Consider the following 13512-nt stretch of genomic DNA (forward strand, 5'->3'; position numbering starts at 1 on the left):
TCTCTCCTTTATATGGGAAACTATAATAGTTATAACTAACTTCTGTCTCTGCAACAAGAATTTTCCATTTTGGGTTTTCTGGTGGTGGGCACATAATGGCAAAAATATATTAAGGGGGGATTTACACTTCCATTATGGAAACAATGATGTAAACCAGTATTAATCAATGAAAAATATTTATAAAGCAAAAGGATTTTCCATTTTAACAAAAATGGGAAATAAACAGCTATTTACTCAATGTAACTGTATATATTAAGATTATCAATTTTCACAGAATTAAAACATAAGAAAACATATTTAGCTTTGTAGCTTGGTCTTTCAACACTTAGACTGAGAATAAACATTGTAAGTATAACTTGTCACAGAGGACTATTGAAAGTACAGACACATTAGACTCTCTTTGTCCAGACTCAAAGACATCAATTGACAGAAATCATCTACAATGCTTGCATCAACTCCATATCCAACCTTTGCCATCAACTGCATCTCAGACCTTGCTTCTCAGCAGCTCTTTCAGGGATAAGCTTGACTACATATGTGAAGAGCATGAAGGCAAAAACTGAGAACCCTCCAAGCCACTTTGTCTTCTAGTTCTTCAAAGACAAAGTTCAGTTACTGACATCAAAGTTCCATCATCGAAGCTGCTATTAAATCTAGAAAGAATTCACTTAAGTATATTGGGGGGGGGGGCAATATGATTTATAATGAATGCACTAGGGAGAAAAGGATATAATTTCCTTGTGTAAATAGTTGAACCTAGTATTCAAGAACTTAATATTCACTTTCGACTGCTTTCAAGTAACATCAAAGATCCATGACGCAGTGTTAGCAACCTGTCTGACCTGCCAACTTGCTGGCTATAGAGTGAACTGTCATAAACTGAAAGCTCATTCCCTACATGAGCAATGTTTTTTTTAAATTGGGGTTCTGTTTCTAGAAGTCCATTTTATGTCATAAAACTAGCAAAACATCACAAAAAAAAGAACAGATACTTTTACAAAATTAAGTGTGTAAAACCAAACATAAAAAAGGCAAGTACAAACATTAGTTTGGACAATACAATTCTATTGTACTGTCAATACTATTGAGGTCTCTTAAAGTATGAATCCACTAAGTCTGGCCCACAGAGACTATCTACTCCTATTAACTGTTTCCAATGGAAGCAAATGTAGGTATTTCTTGCAGCAAAGACCTTTGAGCTTCTAATGTATAAAACAGATAAAAGAAAAAAACAAAGCTCCGTTCTCTCACCCATTTTTAATAAAATGATCTTCAGGCCCAACTTCAATATAAAACCCCCAGGAATACAAATGGGTGACAAATGCCCACACCTGCTGCAAAATATTCCACTATAAGATCCCACCCATTGGCACAAGCTACCTCTAAGATCTGCACCTTGGTGACAGCCACCAGAGGTCCTGCACTCTGGCCCAGATGGACCTCTGCCCTCTGTCAACCAAACTTGTCTGGCTGGGGAAGACCAAGATACTATACCCAGAATAGTGGGAGAGGGAGACCCACGCCCAAAAGAAGCCCCATCTGAAGCATGACAAATCCCAAAGCAAATGATGGAAAGAAAGAAATATACATTGGTCAAGCAAGTCCTCAGTGAAACAATACACCACAGTAAAAAAAAAAAAAAAAAATCAACCTCCAAAACCCAACAATACTGACACAGAATTTTTCTTCTTATCAGAAGAATAAAAAATTCCTATAATTAAGAAAGTCAAATAAAAAACATGAACAAAACTCAAAAAAACAAGTCAGAGATGTCAGAAGATACAGAAAAAGAACGCTATGAGAAACAATGACAGAAAATTGAGATTGAAACTTTATATAAGAAAACAAAGGAACTGCAGGGTATAAAATGATCAATAGGAGAAGATAAAAAAAATCTGGAAAAAGCCTTGGAAATATGAATCAGTAATCTCAAAGATCCAGATATGTAAAGAACCAGAACAGAAAAATAGATATACAGGGCCTCCCTGGTAGCACAAGTGGTTAAACACATCACTAAGAAGCTGTCCAAAGCCTCTGTAGCATGAGCAGCAGACCTCTCCTATCTCGCCCGCTGCTCACCTCAGCAGTGTATTTCAGTCAGTCTGCCTGTTCTGTTCCCCACTCTGTCTCTGGTGAGTCCTCTCACCCACCCCCCATCTCTGGCCTGACCCCAGCTCTTGTATGCATAAATAAATAAATCTTAAAAAAAAAAAAAGAAATAACAAGGAGGCTTAGAATCCAAACCAACAGACGAATGAACACAAAGATTTGAAAAAGGAAATAAACAGAAGCACATAATGATGAACATAGTGGCAGTAACAACTACCATGTATCAATAATCAACCTAAACTTTATAAAGGAACTAAACTCAATAAAAAGCAAGAATAGCATGTGGGATTAGGAGACAGAATCCAACCTTCTTCTGCCTCTAGGAAACATACCTAAGTTACAAGATATGAAACTGAAACATTAGAAAACATTTCCACAAGCAAATGGCACCCAAAAGACATAGGTGCGGTCATATTTCTATCAGACAAAATAGACTTCTAGCTAAAAAAAGGTAACAAAACACACCATGAATGGATACTATATAATTACCTAGGGGGCAAAACATAGGAAGAAAAAAACTATATAATTACCTAGGAAGACATAACACTCATCAATATATACTCACCAAACAAGAGGGTACCAAAATATATTAGATGATTGCTATTAAATCGGAAAACAAACATTGGAGAAAATACATATGTTGTAGATTTAAATACTACATTCTCATCATTGACAGATCAGCAATACAGATAATAAACTAGGACACAATTGCCATAAAGACCTAGAACAAATGGGCCTAAGAGATATTTACATGACACAACCCCCAAAACCAAAACACACTTTTCTCAAGTATACATTTATCAACCTCCAGGATCAAGTATATACTAGGTCACAATACAAACATTAACCAATACACGAAGATTAGAATCATACCAATAATCTTTTCTGATCTTAAAGGTATCAAACTAGAAGTTACCTACAAAAAGAAAGCAAAGAGATCCCCCATTAGACTGAACAACATGCTACTGAGACCACTGTTCTAATCAGGAAATCAAAGACAAAATAAAAAAATACCTTCAGACATATGATAATGAGGACAGAACTTCCAGAATTTATGAAGCACAGCAAAAGCAGTATTAAGAGGAAAGTATATAGGAATATAGGCCCAAATCAAAAAACAAGCAGGTCTCCAAGAAACAATTTGATTTCACATCTCAAAGAACTAGAAGAACAAAAAGACGAAAGACAGTAGGACAGGGGCTTCCCTGGTGGCACAGCGGGTTGAGCGCAGAGCTGTGAAGCTGTCTGCAGCCTCCACAGCGATGGTTCGGTTCCTGCCCAGCCAGGGAGAGTCCCACATGGTGCGACAGACCTCACCTGTCTCGCCCACTGCTCCCCTCAGCAGTGTATTTCAGTACTTCTGACTGTTCTGCTCCCTGCTCTGTCTCTGGTGGATTCTCTCACCGTCCCATGCCTCTGGTCTGTACTCCAGTTCTTGTATACATAAATAAATAAATCTTTAAAAAAAAAATTTTAAAAAAGACAGTAGGAGAAAGGAAATAATAAAAAAGCAGAAATAAATGAAATAGAAATAAAAAAGTTGAAAAGGTCTAAACCCAAAGCTGGTTCTTCGAAAAAAATAAAATAAAATAAAGTTCTAGCTACGCTTACAAAGAGTCAGAAAACTCAAATAAATAGTATCAAAAATGAAAGTGGAGAAATTACACCAGATGCAGCAGAAATCCAGAGAATAACTATTGATTATTATGAAATTTATATGCAAACAAGTTCAATAATTTAGGTGAATTGGAAAAATTCTTAGAATTATACAATCACCCACTGCTGAATAAGGAATAGAAAACTTGAACAAACCAACTTCAAGCAAGGAAACTGAAATAATAATCAAAACTCTCCAAGAAATAAGAGCCCAGAACCAGATGGTTTCACAAGTGAGCTCTACCAACTGTTCAAACATGAATTACTATCATCCTGCAAAAACTTTGAAAAAATTGAGAAAGGAAGACTACTACCAAATGCATTTTTGAGACCAACATCGCACTAATACCAAAATCAAATGAAGACAACAATGTAGTCCAATTTCCCTAATGGACACAGATGCTAAAATCCTCAATAAAATCTTAGCAAACGGAATCCAACCATGCATCAATAGGATTATATACCATGATGGAGAACAATCTAATGTAATTCACCACATCAACAAAAAGGAAATTAAAAACCATAAAGTCCTATCAATAGCTGTTGAGAAAGCATGTGATAAAAATCATTAATTCGTTAATGATGAAGGCCCTTGAAAAAGATATCTTAACATGATAAAGGCCATATATAACAAACCGACAGGTAACAAGTTTTTTTTTTTTTTTTTTTTTTTTTTTAAGATTTATTTATTTATACAAGCACTGGGTACAGTCAGAAGCGCGGGAGGGCGAGAGAATTCACCAGAGCCAGAGCGGGGAGCAGAACAGGCAGAAGGACCGAAGTACAACTGCTGAGAGGAGCAGCGGGTGGCAGGAGAGGTCTGCACGCCATGTGGGACCCTCCCTGGCAGCTGAAGATCGAACCGGCGCTGCAGAAGCTGCGGGCAGCTTCCCAGCCCAGCACTCAACCACTGTGCCACTGGGGAGGTCCCAGATAACAAGTCTTAATGGTGAAAAATTAGAAGTCTTCCCACTAAGATCATGCACAAGACTGAGCATGTCCATTCTTACCACTGCTTTTCAACATAACACTGCAAGTCATAGGTAGAGCAACTGGGCAAGAGAAAAACATAAAATGAATCTAAATTGGAAAGAAGTAAAGCCATCATTATTTGTACATGACATGGTAATACACAGAGAGAACCGTACAAAAATACATGTAAAAACTAATAAAAATAACAAACCAGTTTAATAAAATAGCAGGCTGTAAAATCAATACACAAAAATCAGTAGCCTTCCTATATGCAAACAATCAGTCCATGGAGTAAGAAATTAAGAAAATAATCCCATTTATAATTGTAAGATGAGCAAAACTGCAGCCATTTTGAGAAATAACTGCCATCTCAGAAGGGCACAGCTAGGTTTCGTTTCGGGGCAAAAACCACAAGCCAAGGGTAAAGGAAACCTAGCTGGCACCTTGAGAGCTATCCAATCAGGGTGGACCCTTCCCCAGGTGTGAAATGTCACCGCATCCTGTCAACAAAGTACAAAAACAGCTGGTTGCTCTGGGAGGAGGTTCCTCTCCTAACCTGATGAGACTGCTGTGTCAGTATTCAGGCAGAGTTGGGCCCTAGCTTAAGCTAGCAATAAAGCCTTTTGGCTTTTGCATTTCTGGCTCCGTGTGGTCTTTGTGAACCCCGGATGGAGCTGAGGCGCCAACTCCTAACATTTTGGGGGCTCGTCTGGGATCCCCAAGAATTATACGAGGTGACCAGAGTAAGGCTTAGGCCGGAGGAGGACATTTGATGCTTGGTCCTGACGTGGAATCGAGGACTTGTCCGGACGTGGAGTCCGGGACGTGAATGGGCCTCCTGGGTTGGGCGGACGCGCCATACGACCAGGGGCTCGGGGTTTGGAGAGACGTCTCAAACCCGCGACTGCCGACACCCAGAGAAATTCAGATTTTTCTGGGGCGTACTCGGCCACGAGGTTCCGATGAGGAATCCGGAACCCGTCCTGGGCCGCAGGCCGGGATATTTCCCGGGCCACAGGCCAGGACACTGACGCCTAATTCCGATGTGGAATCCAGAACCTGTCCTGGGCCACAGGCTGGGACGTGGAGGCAAATTAGGGAAACAATCATTGTCCTCTCCGGTAAGCCCGCGGGCCTGTTTCTGTTGTCTGTAGTCTTTTGTCCATGTTTCCTGGTGTCTGTGGTCCTTGTTGCATTTGTGTTCGCAATCATGGGTCAGACAATGTCTACCCCACTGTCTTTGGTCACAGTCAAGGCAAAAAGTAAAATGCTGGGGACTAAAAAGTAAGGGACCCACTACGACTGGCTGGTGGGGGACTGCCTCTGGTCTCAGCAAGCATCTGCCTGGACTTTTTCTCCAGTGTTGAGATCATTGGTATGTCTCTGCTGCCATCCAGCTGTGGGGGAATTGGACTCTCCCTTTGTCTACCCTGAAAAACTATTTCGGTTCAGTGTAGGGAAAAAGTTCTACTTCCCTGTTATAGGGTAAAGAAAATGTCAGGCTTTTCTGCCCTTCCGCCATCAGGATAGATGATGGATCCTTGTCCTGAATGCATGCCTGATGGCGGGCACCTGGAATAGGGTGTGGGCATAGGTAGATGGGATTCAGCTGAGCTAAGACTGTGCTTTTAAGGGCGGCGTCACGGGGACACCAGCAGCAGCAGCAGAAGCCCAGAGAAGAAGCCCGAAGCAGAAGCAGAAGCAGAGAACACCAGAAAGCCCAGATAGAATGAAGATTTGCTGGGGGCTGGGAGGACTGCCAACCTCCCAGCACCCCTGCCTGCCATGTGCCTGGTGAACCCCAATAAAAAACCTGCAAAAACCACTGAGGACTCTGACTCCTCCTTTACCTGATCTGCATGGGATCAGAGAACCTGCTCTGTGGCCATTCCTGGCCTTTACACCTATGTTTTTCTGATTTTAAAATTTAAATTGTTTAAGGTAAAAACTGCTGAGTTACTTTGGACTTGCTAACGAGCCATAAAAGGTAATTTTTTGATTAAGTAAAAACTTCTAAATTGCTTATTGGACCTGTAAAAGTTTAGTTTCTTATTAAGACTAATTTCTGATTAGAGTCTGAAAACAGGCAAACTGTAAAGGAAGATCTTCCTCTTCTCCTGTCCTCTCCATACCTGGTACTAAAAAAAAAAAAAAAAAAGTCTTCTGTCTCAAAAATGTGCTTGGTCTCAGTGAGACAGAACTAGAACAATGTAAATCTAAATAATAATTCTTTAAAAAAATGCAACTCAAAATGTCTTTCTTATCTAAGAAAGTTAGTGCAAACTGCTTGACTTTAAATTTGTTGTGGTCTTGGACCCTAGGTTCTAAGAGTTAGAATTAAATACTTGTCGTATGTAAGGATTCTAACTTCTATGTTATTTAAAAAAAAAAAAAAAAAACTGCTTAAAAAAGCCTCCACTGTCCTTTCGAGGTCCCTTAAATCGTCGCCCTGCGGTGGAGCCCTGACTGTTTCCCCTCATCGCCCACGTTCAGCAGGAAGCAGTTACTGATCAGAACGACACCCTTTTCCCTGACTGCAGTTAGGGGCTCCATTCACAAAGGAAAAAAAACTAAGACATAGGGCAAGTTAAGGTAATTAGGCAGTACAAAAACAGCTGGTTGCTCTCTTAACCTGATGAGACTGCGGTGTCAGTATCCAGGCAGAGTCGGGCCCTAGCTTAAGCTAGCAATAAAGCCTTTTCGCTTTTGCATCTCTGGCTCCGTGTGGTCTTTGTGAACCCCAGATGGAGTTGAGGCGCCAACTCCTAACATAACCGTACCTAAATACATTAAATACCCGAGGCCAAATCTAACAAAGGTAGTGTTTGACCTATACAAGGAAAATTGCAAAACACTGTAAAAAGAAATAAACACAAAGAAATGGATAGACATTCTCTGCTCATGGATCGGAAGAATCAACTTTATCAAAATGGCCACCCTACCAAAAGTAATTTAGTCAATGCAATGCCAATAAAAATCTCAGTGGCATTTTTCATAGAAATGGAACAAACACTGTTAAAACTACATGGAATCACAAAAAACCCCAAAGAGCCAAAGCTCTCCTCAGTAAAATGTGGAAGAAGGTGGATATTTCATCCCCAGACTTCAAGCTGTATCACAAAAGCCTTTTTAATAAAAACACCATGGTACAGGAACAAAAACATATGCACAGACCAACGGGACCAAATTAAAAGCCCAGAAATAAAACCACATGATAAATGGTGCTGGAAAAACCAGTGTGCCACATGTAAAAGAATGAAACTAGACTACTGCCTCACACAATACACAAAAATAAACTCAAAATTGGATGTAATCACTGAAACCATAAAAAAATATAGAATAAAACATAGGCAAAATAATCCATGGCATAACTTCAAGTCATCTTTGAAGACTCACCTCCAGAAACAAGGAAAACAAAGGACAATACAGCTGGGACTACATGAAACTGAAAAGCTTCGGTACAGCAAGAGATGACAACCAAAACAAAGAGACACCATACTGAATGGGAGAAAATACTTGCACTCCTCATATCTGACAGGGGACTGATGTCAAAGAGCTCACACAAAACAACAAAACAAACAACCCAATAAAAACAAGATGGGAAGAAGAGTTAAATAGACACTTCTCCAGAGAAGAAGTGTAAAGGACCAACAGCTGTATGAAGAAATACTGAACATCACCTCTTATCAGGAAAATGCAAATCACAAACCACAATGAGATACCACCTTATACCTATGAGAATGGCCCATATAAAATTAAAAAAAAAAAAAAACACAAAAAAACAGAAGAAACAAGTGTTGGAAAGATATGGTGAAAAAGGAACCTCTTATGCTGCTTTCCAGTAACTATGGAAACACAGTTACAAAAAACACTTATTGAAAAAGAAACCTGGACCTCTATGTTTATTGCAGCACTATTTACAATAGCCAAGATATAGAAACAACCTAAATATCCCAAAAAGGTAAATAGATAAAAAGATGTGGAATTTACAAACACAATGGAATACTACTCAGTGGTCAAAATATATTAATAAACTCTTGGGCCTCCCCTGGAGGTGCAAGTGGTTGAGCGCAGTGCTGTGAAGCTGTCCATAGCCTCAGCAGCACAAGTTCGATTTGGCCAGCTGGCGAGAATATCACATGGTGTGGCAGATCTCTCCTGTCTCCCCTGCTGCTCCCCTCAACAGTGTATTTCAGTCAGTCTGCCTGTTCTGTCCCCCACTCTGTCTCTGGTGAATCCTCTCACCGCCCGTACCTCTGGCCTGAATACACAAGTTCTTGTATGCATAAATATATAAATCCTTAAAAAAAATCAATCCTACATAATTTTGCTCTTAATATTCAGCTGCCTACCCATGGGACAAGTGGAATTAAACTGAAGAAATTAAACAAAGATAATGATTTCTTGGTGGTATTCTAGTTGCCTATCAGCAATGCTTATTTTGGTTCAAAGCTAAGTTTTTCAAATATAGATTGACTGCTTCCTATGTCCAGATTTGTTTGATTATTTCCAAATTGTAAAAATAAATAAGTTGCCATCTTTTATTTATTTAATTTTTATTTTTTAAAGATTTATTTTAGGGCCTCCCTGGCGACGCAAGGTTAAAACACAACCTATGAAGCTATCCACAGCCGCTGCAGCATGAGTTCGATTCTTGGCCAGGGAGATACCCACATGGCACAGCAGACCTCTCCTGACTCGCCCGCTGCTCCCCTCAGCAATGTATCTGCCTGTTCTGCTCCCCACACTATCTCTGGTGAATCCTCTCATCCCCCCACCTCTGACCTGTACCCCAGTTCTTGTATGTATAAATAAAAGATTTATTTTATTTATTTTAAACAAAATATTTATTTTAAATAAAATAGATAAATAATAGATAAATGAATATATTTATCTATTATTTATCTATTTTATTTTATCTATTTATTTATCTAATTTATATTTATTTATCTATTTCTATACCAATACTCATTTTGATGACTTGAAAGGATCATAATTGATACACTGCCCTTTGGATTTTCTTTCCACTTTTCTAAATAAATAAATATTTATGTATCTATTTTATTTATGCATACAAGAACTGGGGTACAGGTCAGAGGTGTGGGGGGTGAGAGGATTCACCAGAGACAGAGCAGAGAGCAGAACAGCTGGATCTACTAAAATACACTGCTGAGGAGAGCAGCGGTCAAGACAGGAGAAGTCTGCTGCACCATGTGGGTTGCTCCCTGGCTGGCCGTGCCTCGAACTCATGCTGCAGTGGCTGCCAATTGCTTGATAGTGCTGTCTTTAACCCCTGCGCCACCAGGGAAGCCCAGTTGCCATCTTTTAAAAAGAACAAAAAAGACTCCCAAATTGTTTTTTCTCCTATATTTTTCTTTAGAAAACAAGTATTTGAAGATATCCATTACCCTTCCACCTAATTTCAAATGGAACTTCAAAGTGACTTTAAAAGTCAACAGCCACATTAGAACTGTACATGGTTCCTTGAGTATCTCTTCATGCAACAAAATATAAGTAAGCACTTTTATGAATAATACATGGTGCACATAAGGTATATAGTATACATAAGGTGCCATACAGCAGTTCTCTAAGTGGCATCTAGCTACCCTGAATCAGAAACTCTGGAGTTGGGTAGAGCAACTGGTTTTAACAAACCTTTGCAGGTAATCCTGACCTATGCAAATGTTGGAGAATCACTGCCACAAAGCATCTCTTTCTTGTTAGAAGTCAAGGTAGTTGGGCTGATGATGAGTGAAATGAGACTGAAGAAGTCCAGGGCAGAAAAGCATTTCTGGGGCCCAGGATTTTCCTCCTGAAGCTACCTTCTTTCCTAACCCCATCTCCTCTGGTTGCTAAGAAACTGGAGTGTAATGTTTTTTATGTTTGAAGACAATTTCATTTCCACAGACACACCTGGACTTTTTACAGAAGTAACCATTAGCACACCAACAGGGATCTTAAACTTTTCTGCACAGATGCCTGAAAAAGTAAATCAAGAATACTTGTAATGGACATTTACCATTGGTCAATTTTTCAGAAATAGAACTTGTCTGAAAATCTATCCCCTCCCCACTCTAAGTCACATGAAAGTTGGGATGGGAAGTGGTGTTTAGCCCTTTAGAATTGGAGTATATGACAATGGCACTGGCGTGACAAGTCAGTGTCTTATAATCCCCAGCACACTTAGTAGTCTTGAGTTGATTTAAACTGCTTTGATGAGAGTGAATCAGAACTTCTGAAGAGCTAGTGAACAGTGATCAGCTGTTTCCTATGAGTCTCCTGGACAATGTAGAGGCTAAAACAGTAGTATCTAACTATCTACTGCCTTATTGCCATTGTAAGAAGGCAGAGCTGAAGGCTAAAGAAAAATCAAGTATTGGCAATATTTTAATTAGAGATATATTATTCCTGAGCTTTTTTGGCCAATGAAATTTTTTTTGCTTACCAAACTTTCAGTTGGTATTTTGATCACTTGAAAGGATCATAACTTATAGATTGCCCTTTAGATTTTCTTTCCACTTTCCTATCTTTCCTTTCCTAATTTAAATTTGAATTTAAAATTCTAATCTGCTTCTAATCTCTTGAATTCTCAGTTTTATTTACTGCTGCCTGTTTTTATTGAGAGCACTGCTTTTCAAATATTCCTGCTCAAAAATCTACCTCCTTCATGACATTAAGAGCTCTTGCAATCTGGTCTTTTCTCAACCTTCAGTGTATCCAATATCTCACTTCCAGTAAAACTGTAACAGGGTGGTCCCTAGGAAAAGGGGAAGTTCCAAGTTCCCTGCCCCACCCAAGGGAGGGTGGAGCTAAAGAGAGAAGACGATGCAGAGGAGACTGAGGAAGAAAGGAAGCAGGATAGAGCCAGAAGGAGACCTGGAGGAGGCACATGTTGCAGAGAGACATGTGAAGAAACTGCGCTTACATTTTGGTTGTGGACTGGTTGAAATAGATGTGGGTGAGAGACCCATGGGAGGATAACAATGGCAGCTTTTACCTTGATTTTGATTTTGCTCTTTTCCTCCCAGACTTGTCTGGTTGTTTCTGATCCTTTTCTATGGGTCCCCGCTGGAAGGTGCTTTAGACTTGTGGCAGGCTTTGGGGCCTTGCTCTGGGCCAATCCTGTTTGGGTGGACTTTAACCCACGAGGGGATGGGTAACTTTGGGTGCTGGATTTAGAAACTATATTCTTTGCCTTTCCTGTAATGTTTACTAATTGTATTAATGTTCCTCTTCATTAAAGTCTCAAATGTTTTTGTGTTGATGCGGCGGATGGCAGAACCTATATAGAGCAGGCAGGTTTGGGGGGTCTGGAGTGCCCTTCTCCCTGCCCTGTAAAAAAACTACCTTATTTTTTTGCCCACACCCAGAAGTCACAGAAGTATTCCTAACTCTAGTAAGCAGACTTTCTCCTAGTCTTTTCTGCCTATTTAAATCCCAACTTTTTTTTAAAGGTCTATCTCAAGCCTGTCTTTATCAGGAAGCCTTCACCTACCTAAGCAATATCCTCCAAGGTCCATCAATGTATTATTTATCTTTCAATATACACACATATACATTATCTCCTCAATAAAACAAATTGGCTAGATAAGAGTAAACACAATCCTTATACCCTGCTACCCAATAAAACACACAACTTGATACATGTTTGAACACATTCATTATTCAATATCTTATATCTGGAGTATCATTGTCAAGCAATCTCAAAAATGTAATTTAATTCAGATCTTACCTTTAAGTCAAGATGAACTACATCATGAGTGTGTAAAAAATAAACACCTTCTAAAATCTGCCTCAGGAGTCTTTGAACATCTTTTTCTTTAAAGCCTTCTTCTCTGTCTGCAACACACTGGTCAAAGATTTCACCACCAGCCGCACTAGGTAAGAGGCACATTATAATTATAAACTAATTAAAATATTTAGCTTTTTCAATCCTAGTATTTATATACATCAATTATCTTTATTGATGAAACTTTATATCATTGTTCATTTTAGTACAATATTTGATTTCTCCCCTCAGGTGTAGACCCCATAATTCTCCTACTACAATATCACCCATGAACTATCACCACAGTCCCTAGTGCTATTCCCTCCTCTGTTTTGACTCCTCTCCTTCTTCCTCCCCTGCTGATGCCTCAGATCTATAGTCACATCAAGTATCTTTAAACTATAATATTGTGTGTGAACACTTTTGTCCATCTACATGACTGAATCCACTTTTTTAAAAATAAAAATATGAAGTCTTTAATATAAAGATTAACATTTTCAAAACTAAATAAAGGAAGCACTTTGAAATATACGAAAACTTTCAAGTAAAAAGCTCCAAGAATTTCTGGATACAGAATATACAGAAATATCTTTCTTAAATGCAAATAATGAAAAAAAATTAAATGCCCTCCACTGTAGAACCCGTCCCCAAATGGAAAGCCGTGTTTAGAGGTAAGCCGTGTTTAGAGGTAAGCCCTCCCATCACCAAAGGGAGGGTTGCTGGGACCTGAGGGTGGAGCTAAGCAGCCAGGTTTGGTATGAAACTAGACATGGGGGTCTTGGGGCTCTCGCTCTTTACTTTTCACCAGCTCTCAGAGTGTCATTGGGATTCCAGGTCAGCAGAACTGGTAGGACGCATTCACGAATTTATCTCCCTTTTTTTCCTCCCTGAGTTATTCATTTCTTCATTTCCCCTTCTTTTGTAAATAAACCTTTATTAACCTTCGTGTGTGCCTGCAGTTGAGTATTAATAAGTCCTTTTCAAGCATGCGGGTAAGGACCCACAGT

General features: G+C 39.3%; 1 protein-coding gene across 1 annotated transcript in view; it reads right to left on the reverse strand.

The window, feature by feature from the left end:
* The window catches only part of STK17A (serine/threonine kinase 17a), a gene marked incomplete at both ends in the record, with an annotated part of 38938 nt that overhangs the window by 11368 nt on the left and 14058 nt on the right, over nucleotides 1-13512 (reverse strand). The window contains one exon of the mRNA XM_084230572.1: nucleotides 12470-12614. Within this exon, the coding sequence (XP_084086698.1) occupies nucleotides 12470-12614 (145 nt within the window). The remainder of the gene's footprint in view (nucleotides 1-12469; nucleotides 12615-13512) is intronic.

The sequence above is a fragment of the Talpa europaea genome (genome assembly GCF_964194135.1).
Source record: "Talpa europaea genome assembly, chromosome: 3".
Taxonomy (NCBI): Eukaryota; Metazoa; Chordata; class Mammalia; order Eulipotyphla; family Talpidae; genus Talpa; species Talpa europaea.